We start from the raw sequence: 25,350 nt of genomic DNA, 5'->3' as shown, positions 1-25,350 counted from the left end.
CCCTCTGGACGACTCCCTCTCTTGCCTCCTCCCTCTCTCTCTCTCCTTCTCTCCACCTGTTGATGCCATTGTTGCTCGGCCAGCATTGTGGTCTTTTATTTTTTTACTCAACTCATTTTACACACCCCTCTTTTATTCTTCACTTTTTCACTTTATTCATCACCAGTCACCCTTTCACTCAGAGCATATATAAGCAGACCGAGGAGAGAAGAAGGCTGAGAACAACGCAAGAAACGGACACTCACCAGCACACCTTTAAAATTAAGCACTTTAAAGAGTGCAAGGAAGTTGGCACTTACTTTTGTACTCGGGACCAAGACTTCTGAGACACACTTTGGACAACTTCAGTTTTGGATCACAACTGCTGGCAGGAGTGATGTCGGTGTCTCTGTGGTGTGAGGAGGAAGAGGGCCAGGACAGGACTCAGTCTTCAGTCCGAGCCCCATGGGACCCCAGCGCCTCTGGGCTGAGGGTTATTCAGAGACTTCTGCAGTCAGAGGAGAGATACCTGCCGTCTCCCCTCTACATCTCTCTCATCCAGAGAGAACCACAGCGCAGAGAGGAATTGGCCAAGTGGACCATGGAGGTATAGTTCTTACATGCTAAATACCAAAATCCAGTTCTAAAAACACTCTTAGAAGAAAATGTTCTAAATAGAACTTTAAAGAGTTCTGTCAGGCACTTCATATATAGAACCTTTTAGGGATTCCCATCATTTTATGGATTTAGTTTTAATTCATTTTTTATTTTGATTACATTTTATGAATTAAAGAGCTCGTAAACATACTTTATCACTTGAAAAAAATTTAAATAACCCGTTAAACATGGAAACATTATGCATAGACATTCTATCTTCTTATATAGAATCTTTTTGGGATAAAATGTTCTTTAAAATTGAATCAAGAACCCTATAGGGTAAGAATTTTCACTAACAGTGTGTTGTACATGTATAACACCAGTATTTGAAGCACTTTTCACAAGAAGGGTACAAAAGAGGGCCTGAGGCTCCATGTTTTCCAAATTGGTTATGGTTAGGTGAGTGAAAAGATAATAATTAATTAAATAAAAGCTTGCAAAAATAGAATGATTTAAAAATAAAAACAATCAAAATAAAACACTTGTGAAACACTGAGAGAACCTAGCCACGTGGATTATGGAGGTAGATTTGGGATATTATTATGATTAAAGGGATGGTTCAGCTAACAATTAACTCGAAAAAAGATATTTTGAATAATATTTCAGATGTTTTTGTACATATAAATAAAAAGTCATTGGGGTCCCATACAAAAAAAAACACTGTAACAATTTTAGAAATATCTTCTAATAAAGAAAGTCATACAGGTTTGGAATGACATGCTTAAATGATGATAGAATTTCATTTTTGGGTGAATTGTCCCTTTAAATGTGCAGTGTTTACATTTTAGTGGCATCTGAGGTTGCGAATTGCAATATAGAGAAGCCACGGTGGCCAACACAGGACAAAAATGTGATCGTCTGAGACAGGAGAGCCAGTCAAGCAAACACGTTCTGTAGAGCAGTTTGTCCGTTTAGGGCTACTGTAGAAACATGCCAGCGCAAAATGTATGTAGAAATGGCTCATTCTAAGGTAATAAAAACATAATGGTTCATTATGTAAGGTCTTAATACACCACTGAAAACATAGTTATGTATATTATATTGCATTTCTGTCAATAGATCCTCCTAAAATTTACACATTGCACCTTTAAGAGGAAATTATTTGAGTTATTCAGTTCAAGATGAAAGATAATGACAGTGACAAAGTTCTACAGTCCAAATGATTTTTTCAAGTTTGGGACATGTTTGCTCTGATTGTGAGGGTTTTTTGTTGTTGTTGCTGCTGTTGTTTAAATCATCATCTTCTGTGTTTTAATAGGTGTGCTGTGAATGTGACTGCGATGAGTCTGTGTTTCCTCTGGCTGTCTCCCTGTTGGATCGATATCTGTCGGCCACTTTATCTCTGCCTGTCTCTCCATCCTGTCTGGCTGCAGCGTGTGTCCTGGTGGCTTCAAAACTGACAGAAAGTGACACAGTTAGTGCAGATACCCTCTGTGCAGCAGCAGAGTACGACTTTCTCTTATCAAATCTGCGGGTGAGTTTTAACCATTTTTTTTAAATGTAAAATTAAAAATAAATAAATCAATCAATCAACCAAAATCTCATTATTATGGATAATGGGGTCCAAAAGTCTGAATAAATATAAATTAAATAAAAAATGTTTTGCATTTTTTGAAAAAAAAAAAGAAAAAGAAAAAAATACGAATAAAAAATCAAATACTTATAAATACTTGTAGCCTACTCTAGAAAGCAACATTCTGATAAATATAGCTATGCACCATTACATATTCATTATAATTTTTAATGTTCTTCAATATTTAATGCATGTTTGAATAAATCAGCTGTGATTTAAATGTTTATATTTAAAAAAAAAACAACAATTGGAGTAGAAATATGATTATGTAATTCTAAACGTTATTTATAATAAAAACATCATTGAGTGTAATTTACTCTTTTTGTATATAAATAAGTTAATTTAACCTTCAATATTATTATAGTAGTACCAACTGACTCCCGTGTGTAGTTTACAGCATTAGTTGAGAGATTTTTTTTCCTCTAGAAAATTTGCCATGTACTGTAACTGAAATACTACATCCAAAATAATCGATATCGAATCGAAATCATAATCGTAATCGAATCGAAAGCATGTGAATAGTAATCGAATCGAATCGTGAAAATTGTGTCAATACCCAGCCCTAATATCCATATAGACAGTATAAGTCAGTATATACATGCTTCAACAGGAAATGGAGCGTGTTGTCCTGGCGACTCTGCGATGGGATGTGGCAGCAGTGACCCCTCAGGACTTTATCCCACACTTCCTGCGCACTCTCGGGGAACTCAAGGATGGTGACGTGCATACAGGAGACTTTCTCACAACACTGCGGCGCCACAGTGATACACTTGTTGCCATGTGTGTGTGTGACTCTCGTTTTCTGGGAACACCTCCGTCACTGGTTGCTGCGGCTGCACTGAACTCTGCCCTTCGGGGTTTAAGGGCCAGGAGTGCGGGAGAGCTAAGTGTCATGACCTCTGCCCTGGCCACACTCTGTCAGACTGATGTGGTAAGCAAAGATTTATCTGCTCTTCTTGCGTTTGTATGTGGCTGTTGTTAACTGTCTAGCTAAATCTGGAACTATTCTCGCTTCTGCCAACAGGCGGTGCTGCAGTGCTGCACTGAGCTGATAGAAGGAGCTCTCAGGGAGAGACTGAGGAATGGAGCACAGGAAGAGAAAGATGGGGATCTTGAAGATGAAAGAGCCAGCACTCCCACAGACCTAAGAGAAATAGACTTCTAATACAGGGTTAATTTATGAGTCATATTTATTGCGTCTCACTCTTATTTATCAGTAAAACTGATTTAAACACAATGTGACGTACATTTATGTTTTGTCTTTTGTAACTTCTGAAGTGATCTAATTTATAATGATTTTGTATTTATTTGTTTGAGGGATTATGATTTACTTGTGCCATATTTATTACTTCTATTGCCATAACTGTAATTGTGACCTTTTATGTATTATATGTGTTTCCGTTTCACTTTATGTATTACATTTCTACATTTTATAGTTGATTTATTATCATATTATTTATTGTGTGCACATTTTTATATTTAATTTATTTTGTTTGTCAGTGTTTCAGCCTGTAATGTAATCAAAGTGTTGGATAAAAATTAATATCTATTTTTCGAAGTAATTGAAATAAAGTGTCTATGTTGTCTATGTCTATGTGTCTGTGTCTATAAGAAAGAAAGAAAGGTACAAGACTTTCTAAAAAACTAAATTAATTAATCTTGGTCCTTGCTCTTAGAACGTTTTAGTGGCACATGTAATATTAATACAGTCTACTACTACTACTAATAATAATATAGTACACTATTAGTAGTATTATACATTATTATGAGTTTTATAAATATAAATAATATAAGTAAATTTTATATATATAACAAACTAATATTGTTAAGCGATACTTACATTACCTGGATGTAATAATTTTCTGAAAGTTTTGAATTGGCCTTTTTGGTAAATTGGCTTGAAATTATAGGAACATGTATTACATTCATAATTTTAATAACAAACGCTGTTATAATAGCCTACAAACAGGCTACTGAAAAATATGTTTGCAGAAAGCGTCGCGTTTGGATTGCGTCATAATTCCTGGCCGCAGTTGTTTTTTTAGGCAGCAGTGCTGAGTAATCCGATGTCATCATAGGTCTCATTCACCGCTGAAACAGGATCTAACCCTGTGGTAAGAGAACTCGCTGTTTATTTGATATAAACTAAAAAGGACCAAACGAGACTACAGACAGTTGTAGACGTCTGTGGCTGTTTTTCATAAGTTTCGTCTGTTGTTAAACGTGTTCGGTGTGTTTTCGCAAACTGTCATACTTTGTTTCTTCGGTTTCTCTTGTTCGTCATGATCGATGTGTACTTATACATATAATAAACATGTCTGCTTAAAGGGACAGTTCTCGCTCCAAAAATAGGGCGAAAGTGAAGGCTGTCTAATCACTGTAAATGTGTTCATTTTCTAGATATCCGAGGATGACAGGCGGGTTTAAAGGGCTGCTGTTTCTGTCGCTCTGTCTCTTGGTGTGGACAGTGCCAATAGACCGCAAACAAGAGCCACCTCAGGAGGAGAAACCAGAGGAGAATGCGGTAAGACAGGTCTCAGATCAAGAGCATGCCTTGTGCTTTAATCATCTGTTTTAATAATCACATGCACTCTTGTTTTTGCTGTATGTGCCTGTCTCAGGACACTGGTCTGTACTATGACCGTTACCTCAGAGAGGTGATTGAGGTGTTGGAAACAGACCCTCACTTCAGAGAAAAACTCCAGTCGGCCAACACAGACGACATCAAGGTAAACCACTCGCTCTGTGGAGCACAACAGTAAAAAACCCATTCATCTTCTCCATAGAGAATGATAAGTTATAAATATCTTTCAAGATGGACATACCATGAGCTCACAGATTAAGCAAGAGGGGTTATGCGCAATCTAACTGCCGTCTTCTGTAAAACAGATCAGATCACTTCCGGTTTAGGTCTTTTGTGTGTGCTTCATGAAAAAATTGCTGTTTTATTCAAGATCACTTAAAAGGAGCGAGCAAAGATGAGCATAACTGATGTCCCCCTTTTTTCATTTTTCTTCCTCACACTAACGTTTAGATATTTATTATAATGAAACACCTACACCAGAGTCATTTGTAGTTATTGTGTTTCTCTTCAGTGATTCTGCTTGTTAACAGCAGGTGTTCATCACTAATGCTCAATGCAAAAAACTTAATTAGTCACTTAATTATCTTATTAAATTTAACTCTGCTTCAGTGTTACTTTAACACTATATAGAGAGGGGACCATATGTAATCTGAGCAGAGTTGGTTTAACTCTGGGGATTTTGCTGTGTATAACAATGTGACCTAGGTAGTTTCGCTGATTACCTTAAAAGCCCATAGATATGCCATCAGTTCATCCTGATATTAACACTTTCTCTGACAAGCGGATGCAATGATACCAGTTTTCTGGTTTGGTCATATATACACCCTATAGCATATGCTAGATGTCAGTGTGATTTCAGCTTTGTTTTTAAAAAATGAGGGAACACTTAAAATGATTCTCGATGAGCAAAATATTCAAGTTGAAAATCTTTACTTATATACATTGTGTAATTCGTTGAGATCAAAATGATGTGACAGTGGTCAATGGAAGCTAGAGTCATCAACATAAAATCACACCGAAAATCAAAGTAAAATATTAAAATTACAGGCTGATCCAATTGGCATGAATTTCATCACGGCAACTCATAATGTCAGTAGTGTGAATTGCCACCATGTGCCTCTATGTACTTCTGACAACGTCTGAAAATGCTCCTGATGAGATGGTGGATTGTGTCCTGGGGAATCTCCTCCCCGACCTATCAGTGAGCTCCTGAACTATCTGTGGTGCGACTTGGTGGCTTTGGATGCTCTGATACATAATGTGTGAGATATTCTTCTTAATTGGATTCAGGTCTGGGGAACATGAGGGCCAGTCAATGGCGTCAATGCCTCTATCATCTAGAAACCTCCTAAACACTCTGGCCACATGAGAGTGGGAGGAACCCAGGGCCCAGTGCACCAGAGTAAGGTCTGACAATGGCTCTGAGGATTTCATCCCAGGACCTAACCGCAGTAAGAGTATCATTGGCTAGCATGTGGAGGTCTTGTGGGACCCTCCGAGGATATTCCTCTCCAGAGCGTCACTGACCCACCTCCAAACCAGTCATGCTGGATGATGTTGCAGGCAGCATAACGTTCCCCATGGCATCTCCAGACTTTCACGTCTGTCACATGTGCTCAGTGTGAACCAACTCTCACCCTCAGGAAGTCTGTTTCTGAGACATACATGGATAGCAGTAGTCTGCTGGATGTCTTTTTCTTGGGCTTTGGCAGTTCTCCTACTGTTCCTCCTTGTATAAAGGATCACATACTGGTCCTCCTGCTGGGTTGTTGCCCTTCTACGAACCTGTCCAGATCTGTTCTCATTACGTTTTCCTTTAATCTTTTGAGCAGTGTATATACATTTAATGTTTTCTACAAATTGTATTACATTTTTTAATAACTTAAACCTATATTGTGTTTTATATGTTATAATGTATTGTACTTTTATACAATGACGTTCACCCAAAAATGAAAATTCATTAATTATTCACCCTCATGTCATTCCAAACCCGTAAGACTTTCGTTCATCTTCAGAACACAAATGAAGATCATTTTTGATGAATTCTGAGAGCTTTCTGTCTCTCCATAGACAGCCTAAACAATTAAAACTTTGACGCTTCAAAAAGTTCATAAAGAGTTCACAAAACGAATCCATATTTAGTCCAAAATTTTCTGAAGAGACTTGATTGCTTTATATGATGAACAGATTGAATTTAGGCTTATATTCACATGTAAACATTCATCAACTCACACATCAGTTGTGAAAATACCAGTGTTGCTCTAAATTAACTTTGTGCTAAGAAGTTTTATAATTTCATATATACTTCAAGTCCCAATGGGAAAATGCTGTTTTTTAGAATGGACGCCTCAGTAAGGAGTTGGATTTAGTGGGTCACCATGTGAGGACTCGACTGGATGAGCTGAAGAGGCAAGAGGTCTCACGTCTCAGGATGTTGCTAAAGGCAAAATTGGACAGCACCAATGCACAGAGTGAGTATATTTATGTATTACTCAAGTGATACTGATGAGCAAGAAAATCTGTTGATTCTGTTAATTCACTTATGTACATACAAATATTTTATTTGTGATTGCAGGTGTTCAGATGGATCACGCCTCCTTGTTGAAGCAGTTTGAACATTTGGATCCTCATAATCAGAACACATTTGAGGCCAAAGACCTGGAGCTGCTTATTGCAACGGTAATGCCCATTCCTAAATGCTGTAATGTGAAATTGCAAAAGAATGTTATGCTACAGTTGCACAGATAACATACCCATTTGACTCAAATTAATATTCCACAGCAGGGCTTGACATTGTCGTCATACAAACAGATCATTGCACTGCTGCAGCCATGGAACGGCAGCAAAGTTCCTTGATTATTACGCCTGAATGAGAGTATAGTTCCTAGCCATATCAGCCTAGAAAATCACAACTTTTCATTTTACGCCGGTCTTAGTACACGATTTAACTACAGAAGAGTCAAGTTTTAAATAGGAAAAATATCAAAACTCTTTGGTCATTTTTAAGCGCGATGCTAACGGTCTAATCAGATTCAATGAACTATGCTAAGCTATGCTAAAAGTAGTACCGCCAGAACCGGAGATCGGCTGAATGGATTCGAAAACTCAACTGTTTAACTCTAGGGGAGTTGGAAAATTAGCCTATTTTCAAAAAAAGTGGAGTGTTCCTTTAAAAACAAATATTAAAATAAAATTAAAAAACGAATAAAAATCTACATTGGAGGGGGAGCACACTTTAACGTCACATTTGTTTTGTGCTGATTTGTCAGGCCACTAAAGATCTTGAGAATTACGATGCAGAGCGCCATGAGGAGTTTAAGCGCTACGAGATGCTGAAAGAACATGAGAGAAGGGAGTACCTGAAGAGTTTGGACCAGGAGAAGAGGGAGAAGGAGGAGAAGCGAATTGAGGAGCTCAAAGAAAAGCACCGGAAACATCCTAAAGTTAACGCTCCGGTGAGAGGGATGAAGAATGGGAGATGTATGGATAGATGGACTGAGATGAATTGGATTTGTTTCCGCTTACTTCATATTCGATGTTAGTAAAACCTTCTTCTATTACTTCCTCATCCATTCAGGGTAGCGTGGATCAGTTACGTGAGGTCTGGGAAGAGACAGATGGGCTGGATCCACAGGAGTTCAATCCCAAGACTTTCTTTAAGCTCCACGGTGAGTCTTTTTGTCTTCAGCTAGACCATAAGCAGACGTTTTGCATGCAATTTAATTGTGTTTTCTCACCTAGATACAAATGGCGATGGTGTGTTGGATGAGCAAGAGCTGGAGGCCCTCTTCACAAAAGAGGTAATGTTTTACGCTTGAGTTTGGTGAATCATGACAATCTGACATCAATTAAGGCTCTAGTGGCTGAGTAAAACATCCTCAACATGGGAATCCGCGATAACATGTTTGATAAAGCCATAAAAGCTGTTCTAAACAAGCAAATATCAATAATTGAAAAGGTGCAAGTAGTTATGTTTTCAATGTGTTCAACTTTTCTTTTTTTTTTTTTTTGCTGTCTTAGCTGGAGAAAGTGTACGATCCTAAGAATGAAGAGGATGACATGATGGAAATGGAGGAGGAAAGGCTGAGGATGCGAGAGCATGTCATGCAAAATGTAAAATATTCACTTTCTTTCTCGCTCACTCTTATTGAGTTTGTTTACACGTACAACAGAAAACTGAAAGCTACCAAATTCAGGCCTTAATGCTATGTACACTTGTTTTGAAATTTCAAAATTTTCTTTGATTTTGTTGTTTAAAATCTAAACGGCTAAGTAAACATTGAATAAGCTGCTAAAATGTCAGAGTGAAATTGATTATCTGCAAAAAGGTGTACCTGCTGATTGTTTAAACCATCGTTTATAACATTTATCTGATAAAAGAAACACTGTTCAGAATTGCCTTGAATGTTGACAGTTTATTAAGCATAACTGGTATAATAGTGTGTATGTAAATGCACCCATTCTCTGTCTTTGCCTTTATCTGTTGTTCTCAGACTCTTCTTCAGTTTTTTAACACTTTGACAATGTGTGGAGCAGCAGTGACTCCATCTGTTCTGTTCCTTCAGGGTGCATGAGATGAAGAAATAGTCATTCTTTTATCTGGATTAACATATTCACTGCCCCAATGTCTTATTTTTTAATGAGTTTCTTCAGTTTGCTTTGAAATACCTGATTGTAACTGCTGAAATAAGCTTTTTTCCCCTCTCTCTCACTGCTTCCTCGCACTGCAGGTAGATATCAATCATGATAGGCTGGTCAGCCTGGAAGAGTTCCTCAAATCTACAGAGAAGAAAGAGTTTAAAGACCAAAAGGAATGGGAGGTTAGAGCTAGATTTAGTTGAATGTCTTGATTTATTATACTGTTTTTACATGTAAGTGTTTACATGGAACTCATTACCTTTCTACACTCTTTATAACTCCATTTAAGACACTGGATGATACAAAGCCAGTGTACACAGAAGAGGAGCTGCAGCGCTTTGAGGCAGAACTTCACGATAAGGAGGTGGAGCTGGGCAGAAGGGCAGAGAAATTACGACAGGAGCAGGAACTTCTCAAAGAGAGAAGCAAAGCTCTAGAAGTGCAGAAACGAGAATATCAGCAGGTAGAAGATGCTTAAACAATTGGTTTTCTGTTGCAATAATGATAATTTCTAGCTATTATTATAACTGTTCTTTGGTAAAGAATATTTATGATTTAAAAAATGTATCCAAAGAATAATGTAACAAACATTTAGAGCTTGAAATTTTACATTTTATATATAATTTAAGTTCATATTCTTATATTGATATTTTTTTTTCTGTTCATGTAAAAAAAAAAAAAAAATCACCTAAGTGTAAGCCAAAAAACCCCAAAACAAAACAAAAAAATATGTTGAGCCCTGCCATACCATACTAAAAGAAATTATTTTAATACATTTACAACATCAGTACTGCATATTATTGTATCTTTTGGAACATTTGATGTATGCCAGAGAGCTGAGAGCTTGTTTTACTTCTAATCAGGCAGTAATAGAGATGTCACAAAAACAAAAGGAGCAACAGGCAGTGAATAGACAGCCTCCCTCAGGTCCTAATGGAGAGCTCCAGTTTCAACAGGAGATCCAGAAACTAGCAAATGAAGACAGTCAAGGTGAGAAGAATGAAACTAATAGTCCATGATTTAGCCTTTGGTTAACCTTAATATCATTAAAAAAAAGATTCTATTAACCCTTTCAGGGTAAATGTTTTAGCACAGTAAACATTGCCTGTTTTGTTTTTTAGTGGTAAAAGTCCCAGTCGATCAGAATGGAGATGTTCAGAGTAACCTGCCAGCTGAGCCACCACAGAATCTGCCTCAGCACACCTCCTAACACACACACACACACACACACACACACACACACACACACTAACACACTTCTACCTGATTTAAACTTATCTAGAAATTGCCTTTTAATTGTACATTGCACATACACATACAAACCTACTGACCTATCCTAATCTGAAACTCCGCATAACATAACCAGGCCAGATTACTTCTTCATCCTCAACCAGATATGCTCAAATCCCCAATACACTGACATCAATATAGAGCGCTCGCATGTTCCCTTCTGAAGAATGGCATATTAATAGTGGATGTGTGGTTTAGTTTGGTGGTAGTCAGGGTTTTCCCCTTGAATATTGTTACCTCTGCCCTGGTTTCAAAGTTTATAGCCTTGTTTACTTGTTGGTATCTTTCTAGACTCGATGGAATAATGTGTTCTTTTCTGTGGTTCAGATTATGTCAGTAAAACAAAGCTTTCTGATATGAGGTTTCTTACAGATCGAGACGAGCGCAGACCTGTAATCCAAACATATTAAGATACAGCAATGTGCAATGAATCTGCATTTTTATTAATGTAATATAAAATCCTAATTATTTTATGACCGTGTTTTATTTCTTTCATTTAATAAAGGATATTTAAAAAATATGCTACTGCTGTCAGATTTTAAATACTGCACCTACTTACTGTCATTTACTCACACTCATGTCATTGCAAACATATATAACTTTTATTCTTTTGTGGAACACACACACACACACATATTTTGTATAAATTTAATGGTTAAACAAACTTTTCTATACAGTGATAGTCAAAACAACATTGGGCCATTATTGACTTAAGACAAAAAAAAAACATTTTTCAAAAGAAAAAAATCCAAGTTTGGAACGACATCTTTTTTTTTTTCTTTTTCTTTTTTTTTTTTTTTTTTTTTTTTGTGAACTATCCTTGTAATGCAACATACAATTGTAAGAAAAAGTTTGTGAACCACTTGCAGAATCTGTGAAAAATTTGAACAAAAATAAGAGAGATCAAACTAAATGCATGTTATTTTATGTTTAGTACTCTCCTAAGATATTTTACATAAAAGATGTTTACATATAGTACACAAAAAAAAAATTATTAAAATAACCTGCTTCAAAAGTTTGGGAACTGTTGGTTCTTAATACTGTGTGTGCTTACCTGGATAATCTATGACTGTTTTTTGGTTTTGTGATAGTTGAGTCTCTTGTTTGTCCTGAGCAGTTAAACTGAGCTCTGTTCTTCAGAAAAATCCTCCAGGTCCTGCAGATTCATCAGTTTTCAAGCATTTTTGCATATTTGAACCCTTTACAGTAGTGATTGAATGATTTTGAGATTCATCTTTTCACACTGAGGACAACTGAGGGACTCAAACACAACTATTAAAAGATTCAAACATTCACTGATGCTCCAGAAGGAAACATGATGCATTAAGAGTCGGAGGGTGTAAACTTCTGAACAGGATGATGTCCAAATTTTTCTTATTTTGTTTAAATATCATTGTATTTCATTTAGTACTGCTCTTGGGAAGCAACAGAAGATACTTTCATGTTTCCCAGAAGAAAAATTAAGTACAATTTACCTTGATATTTGAATTCAAAAGTTTTCACCCCCCGACTTTTAATGCATCGTGTTTCCTTCTGGAGCATCAGTGAATGTTTGAACCTTTTTTAATAGTTGAGTTTGAGTCCCTCAGTTGTCCTCATTGTGAAAAGACTGATCTCAAAATCATTCAGTCACTACTGGAAAGGGTTAAAATATGCAAAAAATGCTTAAAAACAGAAGAATTTGCAGGACCTGGAGGATTTTTCTGAAGAACAGAGCTCAGTTTAACTGCTCACAAAAAACAAAAAACTGTCATAGATCATCCAGATAATCACACACAGATTTAAGAACCAGTGGTTCACATACTTTTGAATCTTTTATGTAAAATATCTTACTCAGGACAGTAACAAAAACTAACATGCATTTTGTTTGATCTCTCTTATTTTGTTAAAATTTTTCACAATTCTGCAAGTGGTTCACAAACTTTTTCTTACAACTGTATACTGTGACTTTGTAGTTTTGCGCTTTTCTTTATATCATGTTTAGATCACATGATGATATGTAACTGTTAAATATTTTCTTATTTCTTAGGCTTCACTTTCTGACTTTCTCTGTGTCTTGGGATTTTTCCATTGTGCAGCTCATGTGCCTACCTAGACAAAACAACAAGTAGTAGTCCTTGGACACACTGACACTCTCACACGTAACCAGAAGTTGAAGACACACACACATTTACGCACATACATTTCTTATTTGTTATTATATTTTGTGAAATGCCATACATGGTAAGGTTTACATGGTAAGTCATATGATTGGATGCTCAAGCCATCCTGGAGTTTGTTGTTTAACCTATGTCTATAAATATGACCCTTCTTCCTGAATAAATCTGAGAATGCTTTGTACCACACTTGATCTGTGTCTGCTTGGTCATTCTCCCGAGATCTCGCGCTGCTGCTGCCACACATCACAGGGGTTGAGGCGCCTGTTTCTTAACTGATGACTAAAATTACAAATATTCTACCTATTACTGAGATTTTGATCTAACAGTAACATTGGTTTTAAAGCAAATATCCAAGTGATTAGGTCGACAAATGACACAAAATGTTAAATCCAAACTGTGATCTGCAACAAATACCATCAAAACCATCCATATGATGAGTCGACCCATATGTTTCTGAACTAATATGTAATTCTTTGGCTCCAAATGTCAGTTTCGGCTGTTCTTTATTTCATTGTCAGTTTGCACCTCTCTTGTTGTGACATCGGCATTGTTCTGAAGTATTCACTGATCTGCGTTAAATGTCATTTGCTCGCACTTGTTGCCACATGGTACATACTTGCTGTAAATTCCATTCCAATTCTGTCAGACACTCTCTAACCCCAGTGACCTCGTTGCTCCGCCTCTTCTGCTGCAGCTGTCACCTTTCAGTTACACTCACTAGTGATGCTACCATAGATATGTAAATAATGTCCTTCTACTCAAACATCACTACTGCGCTCTGAAGTGCTGTCCACATATTTAAACTGTTCTCACAGAGATTGTTTACTTGAGGGTTTTTGCACCAAGAGATTTTTTTTAAAGGGATAGTACATTTTATCTTCTTTTTTTCCCAGACCTGTATGACTTTCATTCTGTGAACCATAAAAGAAGATATGGTAACACTTTAATTTTTGAGCTAACAATGAAAAAAAAAAAAAACCTTCTAAAGTTTTTATTATTTTTAGCTGATGTTAATTTTAACTACTAATACTTAAAATCTGTCAATATTTAATAGAATTGAGCTAAAATGAACTAACAATTAACAATTGTAATTGTATTAACATTAACAAAAGATGAATAATGATAAATACTATAACAAATGCATTGCTCATTCTTTACTTCAGTAAATGCATTAACTAACTTTATTGTGAAGTGTTACTAAAAATGTTTTGTAAATGTTATCCATGATCTGCAGGAGCATTTAAGTCAGGACTGGAATGAATAAATGATATCTCTAAGTCAACATGAAATTGTGTTAGGAACATATTTTACTTTCATGTATGTTTCCATTGAAATAACATGCACTAATGAATCTAGTGCAATCAGAGTTGTTATTGTTAACTAAACATATTAAAGTATTACAAATAATTTTTGTTCATTGAAACAAAGCTGCAAAAAAACAAACAAAACTGAAATAACACTAAAGCAATAAAATTAATAAAAGTGACAAAAGTTCATACATTAATTAAAATGAAAACTGAACAATTAAAAATAAAAGGTAATTAAATTATTAATACTATAATAAATAATAGCAGTGCGGGTAGACAAGGAAACAAGACAAGGAATGTGCATTAAGAAAGTAAATGGAGTCAATTACAACTAGATTTTTTTCTTCTCGCAAGGACAGGGAACTCTCTTATAACCAGCAAACAGAGGAAGGAATTATTTGTTGAATGCTGTAGCCTGTAAAAGACAAGAAGACAAGAGGAATGAAATAAAGAGCCAAGAAAGATGACTCAGAGACTGTGGGAAGAGTCTGATGAAACGAATACTTGCTTTGGATAGTGTGAAAAAGGGCTTCTGTTCGAGTCATTTGCATCACTGAGTGGGCTGACTGCTGCTGAATCATCCACTTTTCATTATGCCCCATTTTTTATAATATCAACCCTTATGAAGTCAGTAGGTATTTTACAGTGTCTCTGGAGCATTGACTGTCTGGTTTCCACATTTTCTCGCATTTGCTTATGTTAGGGGCACATCACAGTGATTCTTCATACCAGTGATTTCTCAGCTTTTTTCTACTTTCAACCTCTGTCTCTGCATAAACTGGTAACATTTTTTTGACAGGTTTCTTAAAGGATTAGTCCACCAAAAAAAAAAAAAAAAAAAAAAAAAAATTATCTCATTATTTACTCACCCTTAGATCTTTTTTTCATTCCCATACTATGAAAGTGAATGGAGCCTGGCGTTTTGTGAAGAACAAAGTCAGTCATACAGGTTTGGAACAACAAAAAAAAAGAGTGAGTAAATGATGAGAGAATTCTTATTTTGAGGTGAACTATCCCTTTAAAAGTTCTTGTGCTTTAGTTTGAGCAGAAACAGATCTGAGGCAGATGTATGTGGTCCATCTGTAGGAAAGCGGCCAGTAGAATCGCACAATAGCTGATTTCTTATTGGACAACCAGGTATCTGATACCCTCTCTTTCCTGTCTCTCCTTGGTCTTTCTCTCTCGCTGTCTTTTCCCGGCCTGTGAGGTTTGAGTGATGATAAGAGACAACTAAGCATTTAACACGGAGCACTATTGTTCAACACTACAGCACCTCTTATGTTTGTATCTGGGCCATATTGCAATAGCCTTGATGGACAGAAGAGGGAGCTACGAGCTCATAAAACTTCCCACTGCACTTGTAGACGTGTGCCAAACATACATTGTCATCTCCTATATCATGATATCCACACATGAGCCATTTCTGCTGCTTCTGCACCATAATGTGCAGTATTTATTACTCTCTCTGTGCTGTACGGTCAGACAGCGGTGAAAATGCAGACAATGGATTGCAGTCTGAGCATTGGCCCTGATGTACTTTCTGATAATGCTCAGGTGTTTTTTGGGTCATCACTTTGCTATTGTGTGACAGAAGCAAACCGTCCTGCACTTCAGGCCACTAGCACACACACACACACACACAGACACACACACACACACACACAGAAAATAAATGTTCATAGCGACAGACAACCATCTCCCACTGCAATTGTGATCTCTCAGGACATGGAGGCAAGAGTATAGTATGGCAAAAATACAAAAAAAAAGCCCATTGATTGTATGAATCTGCTGTTTGGGTCCTGGAGCAGCACATAAATTAACATCTGTGCACTCTTAAAATTAAAAAGAAGATTTTTACAGCAGTGCCATAGAAGAACCGTTTTGGGTTCCCCAAAGAATCTTTCAGTCAACAGTTCTTAAAAGAACCATTTTTTTCTTGGTGTTTAATCATCTAAAGAACCTTTTCATGAGGAACCTTTTGTTGAATGGAAAGATTCCATAGAAGGTTCTTCAAGGAATCAAATGCCAATAAAGAATGTTCCATGGAATACACAAGATGTTGTGAGAAATATATCTATTTTTTTTGTCCATTTGATGGAAATCAATGGTAACCATAACTGTTGGTTAGGTTACAAACTTTCTTCAAAATATCCTCTTTTGTGTTCTGCAGAAGAAAAGAAAGTTACACAAGTTCGGAACAACATGAAGGTGAGTAAATGATTACAAAACATCCATTTTTGAGTGAACTATCCCTTTAAACAAAAGTAAACAAAACCCTTGATTATAGGTGTAATGGTAATATCGCTTATACCCGAGGTTTTGTTGTGACCAGCTGCTCATCCTGAACGTTTCCCGAACCCCGTGAGGACTAGGGTTGGTTATACCCCAGTGTTCCTCAACAGCATCCTCTCCTTATCTCCTTCCTGAAGTGCTCACTGGCCTGGAAGGCTCTGATGCTGCAGCTCCAAAAGACACTCTGACAAACACCATGTTGCCTCTGTTGCCATGGTGACTGGCTGTGCATGGGTAGAGATGCTAGTACTACAAGATATGCAAGTTACAGATACATTGTAATGCTTTAGAGTGGTGTGTTATGTTAAAGTCTCACAAGCATTTTGGCACCTTGGTATATTTTGGGGGTGTTATGTAAAAATGTTCTCAAAGTGAGAAGTGGACATTTTCTGCTTAGAAAATAGCATGTAAGGTCGTTTTTATTTCGACTAATGCTAAGCTGACACCCCCACACTGTTGTTGTGCAGCACTTGCTCCAGCTGAAAGTTGTACCACAGCACAGCTGTGTCTTTAAATCTTCTCCTTGTGCACAACGATGACATCATCCTCTAAAAACACATTACGTCATCCCTTTCGGGACTCTTCTCATAGCTCCACCCTGTTCTCCCCTCGTTTTATTGGCATTTACCAATGCAGAAGCCCTCCTCGCCGTCTGTTTTATTGGTGGAGAAGTCACCGGTGTCTGTTTTTTACTGGCTTGTTGCATTCATGTCTGCTCTCTCCACCACTGAAACGGGATTCTCGGCGCAAGACGTGTCGCGGGTAATTTAAAAGCGCGTTCACGCCATGTCGTAACTATTCTGACTTGTAAAACGCATTCACGTGATCATACAACTCGTAATTACGACTTTAGACTAGTAATTCTCTGAGAGATACGACTTGTACCACGTGACCGCCGTACCACGAGACCACTGCCGTTTTATTTCGGAGTTAATAGTGCAAGAGAAACGTATAAATCCTAATTCGAGGACGAGAACAGCTCCAAGTACAGCGTCACGTGTTGTCATCTCTTATTTACGGTAATTAGGCTACGACATTGCGTGAACCCAGCTTGATTTTCCTCAAGCGCTCCTCATAGCTTCTTATTGTGATCATTTCATGGCTGGATATAAAATATAGGGTAGGCCTATGTGATAGGCCATGTAAATCACAATTATTATTATTATTATTGCATTTCTATATAGTTCTATGAGAAAGGTTTTCGACATCTTACGAAATATGGGGTGCTTTTCCAAATTTAGTCAAAGTAAGGTTAGGGGTGTTACAAACACTATAATTATAAATGTTTCATCTGTAACAACGTTTCAGTCAACATAAGAGTATATTACAGGTTTATTTAAATTAATGTACGCTAAATATGAACAGACGTTGAGTTTGTTTGAGGAGGAAACCATAGCAACAGTAACTAAGCAGCTCGTGCGCTTTCCTTTCGACATCGGACGGAGAAATAACAAAACTTCATTATAGATTTAAAAATCTCAAATTTAATCACAAAACAAAAACGCGTGGTTAGATAATTGAGCTATAGGCGACAAAATCCCATTCCGGTTGGATTTCTTCAAAACGTGGATGCGAGTCTTTAATTTGTACACTAGTTTTTTCCATGCTTAAGTATTCAAATAGAAAGTAATTCAATAGAGAAATTATTTTTCATGTAAAAAATAGTACTTCATCATAATATCACGGAGAGTGAATCGTGTTATTTAGGACAGACACGTGGACTGACGGATTTCGAAAATGAATATTAGCCTATGCAAACTATTATTTTACTCAAAAACACAATCATCATAAAATTACAGTTTTAAACCCAATAAAAGCCGCACTTGAGTGACGATGCATTGAAAAGCAGGCTGAAAATGAGGTGATAACTGCTAGCAAGTGCGGCGGATGGTTTGAGAGGCGCAATACCGAAAGTGACCGGTAGAGGGAGTGGATGTGGCGACACACACAGAGAGTGGACCGACTGCTCAACTTCTCAGTGGTACCCAGAGCTAACCATTAGGACCTTTTGCCCATTATTTCTCATGTATTTCTCCTAAAATAACACGTTTGTCTTCTTTTGTGAGGTGGTGGACCGTGTCTCTTACAGACATGATATCACACAGCCAGTGACAGTAGCCCTAGCAACAGCTCGTGTTTGTGATCACTGTGGTGGTGAAGCAGGCGCGAATGTTTCTTTAAGAGCCAGCACCTTTACATCGAGAGAGGGAGGGGGAGAGGAAGAGAGAGAGGGAGAGAGAGACTGGGGTTGTCTGTGGTTAGGTGTAACGTTTGCTCGCTCGGTGCCGTCGTTACATGTGTGAGGAAGAGGGGGGAGGCTGATAACTGGGCAAATTCGGCACCCAAAAGCGCTGCGCTCCGATGGGGTCGACGGGGATGAAATGATGATGATGATGTCTAGCGTTTGCTCTCGACGATGACAACGGTGAGCGGTGCATATTTCAGCATCGCATGTATTTTCTTATATATGCATGTTTGTGTGTGTGATATCGCCCAGCTGTGGAGATGAGGAGGGGGATGGAGGACTTGGGAGGAGGGGGCGAGGCGAAAGGATGGGAGGAAGAGAATAAAATAGCAACATTTGAGGAAATGTCACGATGCGTTATTCATTGGACTAGTTAAAATGTAATAATTTCATTTCGACGGCATGTCCAGTCGCGGTTCTGCAGAAGAGAGACGGCACATATATATCATGGTGGAGCGAACGGCAGAGGAAGACGTCAACACATACATCCATCCAGCCTTTTACACTGTAAAACTCAGCGTCGTTTGGGCGAACTGCAAACGGAGCGGTGCTTATTTTTATTGTTTTTAATTCATTCTCTTCATGTTAGTACGGAATAAACAAGATCAGCAGCATCCAATCACGCACTGGTTCCCTTTAAACGACACCAGTTTCCTTCCTGCGTTTCGACAACGTCCATGGACACACAAAAAAGCGCTGCCCGGCTACATGATCGTTACACACCATGAATTTCATTTCCGTATATCATGCGCAACCATTAGCCTCGTGACTAATAGGCTCTACAAATCCTATTTAGAGAAACACATATACCAAAGGGGGCGAACGGAAAATAAAAGCGGTGTGATGTGGTATTAGGAAACAGCTGCTGTCTAAATTGAACGGGAATCTGAAAAAGGTGTGTGTCAGTGGAAGAGATAGAGAGGGAGGGAGGCAGAGAGACGGACGGACCGACAGACAGACAGACAGACAAAACAAATGGAATTGGGTGTTGATTTGAATGTTCGGCATGACAGTCGTGGAAACGAGCCTGATACATTGTGTTCATTCGCCTCGACGTCGTTAACATTCAAGACAGGGAGTATTTAGCACGATTTGTGGCCTGTGCGAGGAATCACTGCTCTATTGATTCTTCCAAATTCCTCTGTGTCGACATTCACTGGAACAGGACGCTCTTTCATGCCATTCCCAGATTTCTGTGATGGGGAAACCCGATGGTTACAATGTTATTTTTAGTTTGATGCTCCCCAATGTGTCTGCCACCATCCATTGCCGAGTCCCGTGTCGAAGAACCGAGTGATTTCAGTCCATGCGTTTACATGCACAAGAATATTGTAACAGAATTTGGTCATATTGTGATAAGGCATGTGCAATTGCCATTTAACCAGAATAAGCGCAATATTTTGGTTTCTAGAAATCTGAATTATTAGATGGCATGTGCGTGTATTAATACGATTTTTGGGTTATGTTCAGAATATCCATCGTAACCGAACATTACTTTTTATGTGTATATGTCCAAGCAAAGGTAATTTGTGGAGATATTAGATATAAACAGCTACAAACTGCTAAGAAATGGGAGATTATCATCTTTTTTTGAAATTAGAAGAAACATCAAGGCCTGTGTTTGTAAGAATCTCATGACCTACATGTTGCAATTCTTGGCTTGTGCGATATTTTCAGGGATATAAATTATATTTCTCGAGTTGATTAAATTACTAAAATGCATGTTGGACTGTCAATGGCACAAGCAAACAGACAAATGTGCATATCTTGTTGTATCTTATAATAATAAGTAATATGTCAATAGCTCTGGTTTGCTCTGTTGCTTATAAAAATTTGTTTTCAGAATAAAGGCTTACGCAGAATATGGATCAGAAAGTTGTGTGCATGTAAACGTTCTCACCATCAAGATTGGCTGATAACTTTTAAGCATTAGTGTTTTCCATTTTGTATTTCTTTGATCAGGTTTTAATGGTGTCCATAATCACAATATGTTTCTTAAAGATTTAAATGATAGCTGATAGTAATCCAACAGCACAGATGCTGCCCTGTCCTGATGTTACCTGACAGCTTCTATTACAACATTTAATGCATTAAATATCTGCAGTGAAAGCATGTTTTATCAGTAATTGCAAAAGTTGGATATCATAAAAGTTTTCTATCACCTCTTGCTGTCCGAAGCCTTTTTGGTTTTGTTTGTTGTGTTATTTCCTCCTATTTATGGTCTTTTCTTTCCCTTTTTTGTTTCTGGTATCCCCCGATTTGATCAATAAAAGCACCACTGTAAAATACCTAAAGTCGTTTGGGACACTTACTGCTTTGAAATGAAACATCAACCCATACAGAGATTGGGAATTCACTGGATTTGATCTATAACGCTTGATTTCTTCATGACTTGCCCAGCTTTGACCATTTGTGCTAATGTCACTCTCCTCTATTTCCCTCTCCAGCTCTCCTTTACTTGAAGTTCGAACCCATTGGGTAGAAGACTCTCCTCCATGCCCACCCTTCCTTTTACCCAATCCAGTCCCTGCAACCCAGCGACTTTCCCCTCCTGTTTCCTCCTGCCACTTTTGTTCCACCTGAGACCACACCCTGCTGCTCAACCCAAACGCACCCAAGCCAAGGATTTTGAACAGCACATACTAAGAGCCAATCAGGAGCCTTGAAGCCATTCAGGAAATAGCAACACAACTCATGAATCTACCTGAGTACTGAGGAAAATAAAGGAAAAGGCCGTGGATAATAAACTCGCAAAGAAGACCACTCAGATAAACTGGCAGTAGTGGCCCACCCTTGAAGAAGAGCACAGCAATTAAGAGATTGCACCAAGAAAGCTTGAATAGAGGGTGAAAACAAACAGACACTAACTGAGGAACAAGATATCGAGCAAAAGAAAGAGAGCAACTGCACGGCGCATTATATAATCTGCAATATTCCACACACGTTACTGACTGTTACGGCGCACGTTCTTACCACAGGCCACACGTTACTCCATCCTAGACATCCGCATATGAATGACAAGTTGTTTATCTGTTTGCCGTAGGCTCTCAGGCACGCAAACACTGTCAAATTTGCGGTTCCACACTGTGATTCTCGCCAATTCCTCTTTGCAAAAGTGCAAGGCCAACACATACACACACTCACCTTTAACCTCCCTCACGCTATCAGATAACAAACTCTCACACCTTTTCACGGCTTCAAGATGATGTGTGAGGTGATGCCCACCATCTCGGAGGACGGGCGGGGTGGTGGCGGAGGAGGCCCGTCCTCTCCTGCCGGAGGTGGTGGGGGTATGGGAGGTGGTGCAGGGGGCATGGGTGGTGGCTATGGGGGCAGAGAGGCTCGCGGTGGAGACGAGGGTGGGAGCACTGGAAATCTGGAGTCTCTGATGGTGAACATGCTGACGGAGAGAGAACGGCTGCTAGAGAGTCTCAGAGAGACCCAGGAGAGTCTCGGCACGGCACAGCTACGTCTGCGAGAGCTGGGTCATGAGAAGGACTCGCTACAGAGACAACTCTCCATCGCACTGCCACAGGTACGCTTAGGGGATCATGTGTTTGTGTTTAAAACCTTATTTTAAAATGATATTCGTAATATGAATAGGATTTGATTATTATGTGTTGTGCACCTTGTCATGTTAAGATTTTATAAATTATCATCTTGGCTTTGGAGTAACATGTCTTAAAGGAATATCTAGGGTTCAATGCAAGTTGTAAGCTGAATTGACAGCATTTGTTGGACAGGCATAATGTTGAGTACCACAAAAAAATAATGATAATAATAATTTTCTTAAAAAATAAAGCAAAAACCTGGGTTACAGGCACTCAGTGTAAGTGAATGAGGCCAATTGGGTGACATTAAAAAACTTAAAAAACAAACGCACAATGTGTGTTAATATGATTTTAGTGTGAAAAAAATCTACTAACCTTCTGTGTGTAAAGTTATATCCAATTTTACAGTGTTGTTGCCATAACTGCACCAGCATAAGCCCTAAAATGACCAAAAAATGGTGATTTAAGCAGATTTACAGTACTGCTCAAATAATACACAAGTTTTAACAGAAGAATTGATGTACATGCTTTTACAAAATGATAGCCTCATGTTTCTGCTTCTGCTCCTCCAAAATTGGCCCAAATGTCATCCATTGTAAGTTTCTCACCATATAGCAATGATTTTTTTTTTTTAGATTAGGGTCAAAAAGGTTTTTTTTTATTTTTGTGATCAACATTATATCACAAATACTGTCAATTCAGCTTAAAGGGGTAATTCACCATTGACAAGACAGGCCTTTAATAGAACTTGGCTGTCTATGCAGTAGAAACATGAAGAAAAGAAAAAAAATTTAAATCAGTGAAAACCGAAGAAAAGGGCTGTGACTTTCCCTTTCGCCAAAAATTTAAAGCACCCAAAATGCTCTTTTGATTTTGGCACCGCCCTCTTTTGACTGTCTGTGGATGGGAATGAAAAATGCAAAAGTTCAACCTGTAGTTTGACCAAAAGCCTCAGTATTCAGCGAACTTTTGTAGACAAAGAAATGGGGATATCATGGGTGCAGGGAACATGGATTAAGAGTACACAGTGTTCATTTGCATATACTACCAACATTGTAACAATACAAACCTGTTTAATATTGGCCAGATTTTCCTTTAACTTGTATTGAACTTGAAATATTCCTTCAAGAAGGTCTTGTACTGAAAAATAGTTTAGAAAAACAGGTTGTTGAGATGAACCATGCCTTCAGGAAGGATGAGCTGCCAGTGAAGTATGAAGTATAAGTTATGTTACATATAGACAGATGTAAAGAATCTAGAAAGAGATGGTCAGAACTAAGCTTGTTTGGTTAAGCTTGTATTTTTCCAGTTTGTATTATACCTGTCTGATTTGGCTAAAATTCAAGCTAATCTTTATCTTCCACTTGTGGGCTGTTCTGGTCCTTTTTGCATCAGGTCTTGAACGGTTTTCTCTCCTCTGATCTAATTTAAGGAGTTCTGCATATCTTTTAGAGATTATCTGCTTCTTTACAAATTCTGTGTCTACAATCCGGTTTTACATGTCGGGCGTTACTTTTTTGTTTGTTGGCCAGTGTAATCTTTTGAACAGTCCTGGTTGTTTCATTGATAGATTTTGTCAAATAATGAGTTTAAACCCTTTAATGACATCACAGCAATTTAAGGTGATGTAATATGATGGGCATTGCAGTTGTATATAGGGTCAGAGAACAGTATTAAAATTAATATATTCACAAAATGCAATTAACAAATGCGTAACAACTAAAAAAAATATACGTGTGTTAATGAGTTATATTTACAAAGAGATTGTTGAATCTGCATTTATACATTTGAGTTCACCTTATATTGGTGTTTAGATGTTTTGAGATTTTTCTCTCTAATTTTCATTAACTATTATATTTCGCAAACTTTTTACTCTTTGTCGATCAGATGAAACTTTTTCAGTCCAGCCAATCATAGTACAGCATTGTTTAACTCTGTAACTCATGTAATAGCATGTCTTTTATGGAAGAGCTGTGTTATGTTTAAATGCAAGAACAAAGCAAAACTTTTAGTTTTGTAATTTAAGTCACTGTCATCTTTGCTGTCTGTTTGTCATATTATAGCGCTGAAGAACATACAAGTACACAATATTTTGGCAACCAATTTTATTTGCAGAAGTGAATCTTTTAAGTAATGTGTGTGTACAGAATAAAGGAGTCACTCCTAATATCCCAAACTCTTTGAACCACAATTTATGAGTTGCCTAATGGAGAAAACTAGTTGGTCTTTCTTTGCATACTATGTGGATTTCATAAATTTGTTGCCACTGCCTGTATTTGGTTGCAATGTCATAGTTTTGTTCCTGTGTAACTGTAAAATTTCAGCATAACATCTCGCCCTTTCCATAAAAGAGACAGAACACGATACTACTTGAGTCACAGAGTTGAACATAGCCATATTGTGATTCTCTGGTTGTCATTTTACAGAATATGTAAATTATATTTCCTACCGCATTAATCTTTTATCAGTGTAAAATTGAACAAAATGTGTTACTTATTTTGTTACATTTATGCTAAAAATAAGAAATAATGCTAATGGGGTAAGAAAGAGAAGGTAATTCATCATCTGTACATACCATGAAAATAATGAATTGTGGTTTAAGATTTTTTAGATGCTTTAAAAGACAAAATTACTGATAAACAAAAGAGATTTTTGGGTAACACTTTATTTTCCAGTGTCATTGTTACACGTTACATGTAGTTACTGTAGTAGTAACTATAAATTAAGCATAATTACATACAGTTAACCCTAAACCAAACCTTCATCCTAACGCTAACCCCACAGTAAGTACATGTAGTTAATTGTTATTACACAGTACTTACATGTATAATTACACTGTAAAACAGACACCTTAAAATAAAGTGTAAATGATTTTTGCAGTCTAAAGAGACTGCAATGTACTTTTAAAAATGAATTTGTTATACAAAACCTGTCAGAAAAGTCACAATTCTAAGGCATCCCACAATTGTGTCACAATTTACAAATGCTGATTAAACAATACATTATTAAGTGCAAAAAACATAGAACAATCTGGTTGCACGTTTATGAACTAGTTTTTATATTATTTTAATGGCC

General features: G+C 37.5%; 3 protein-coding genes across 4 annotated transcripts in view; all 3 read left to right on the top strand.

Moving 5' to 3' along the window:
- Positions 1-376: 376 nt before the first annotated feature.
- Positions 377-3,725, top strand: ccndx (cyclin Dx). Its single transcript, XM_067374315.1, has 4 exons — positions 377-586; positions 1,895-2,110; positions 2,820-3,140; positions 3,234-3,725. Exons 1-4 carry the CDS (start codon positions 377-379, stop codon positions 3,372-3,374), a joined length of 888 nt encoding a protein of 295 aa, XP_067230416.1. The 3' UTR covers positions 3,375-3,725.
- Positions 3,726-4,212: 487 nt separating this feature from the next.
- On the top strand, positions 4,213-11,241 carry nucb1 (nucleobindin 1). 2 transcript variants are annotated; one of them, XM_067381929.1, is made up of 13 exons: positions 4,213-4,323; positions 4,610-4,733; positions 4,831-4,938; positions 7,132-7,264; positions 7,369-7,472; positions 8,063-8,248; positions 8,371-8,461; positions 8,535-8,593; positions 8,814-8,906; positions 9,524-9,613; positions 9,721-9,894; positions 10,295-10,421; positions 10,553-11,241. In XM_067381929.1, exons 2-13 carry the CDS (start codon positions 4,620-4,622, stop codon positions 10,639-10,641), a joined length of 1,368 nt encoding a protein of 455 aa, XP_067238030.1. In that variant the 5' UTR covers positions 4,213-4,323; positions 4,610-4,619; the 3' UTR covers positions 10,642-11,241. The 2 variants fall into 2 exon arrangements, with proteins under 2 accessions (XP_067238030.1, XP_067238031.1); XM_067381930.1 differs by lacking the exon at positions 4,213-4,323 and adding an exon at positions 4,337-4,439.
- Positions 11,242-21,926: 10,685 nt separating this feature from the next.
- Positions 21,927-25,350, top strand: part of ppfia3 (PTPRF interacting protein alpha 3) — a 37,612-nt gene continuing 34,188 nt past the window's right edge. Inside the window, exons 1-2 of the mRNA XM_067374305.1 lie at positions 21,927-21,975; positions 22,063-22,259. Of these exons, the coding sequence (XP_067230406.1) occupies positions 21,927-21,975; positions 22,063-22,259 (246 nt within the window). The remainder of the gene's footprint in view (positions 21,976-22,062; positions 22,260-25,350) is intronic.

The sequence above is a fragment of the Chanodichthys erythropterus genome, chromosome 3 (assembly GCF_024489055.1).
Source record: "Chanodichthys erythropterus isolate Z2021 chromosome 3, ASM2448905v1, whole genome shotgun sequence".
Lineage (NCBI taxonomy): Eukaryota > Metazoa > Chordata > Actinopteri > Cypriniformes > Xenocyprididae > Chanodichthys > Chanodichthys erythropterus.
This window is presented reverse-complemented; position numbering and strand designations above follow the sequence as displayed.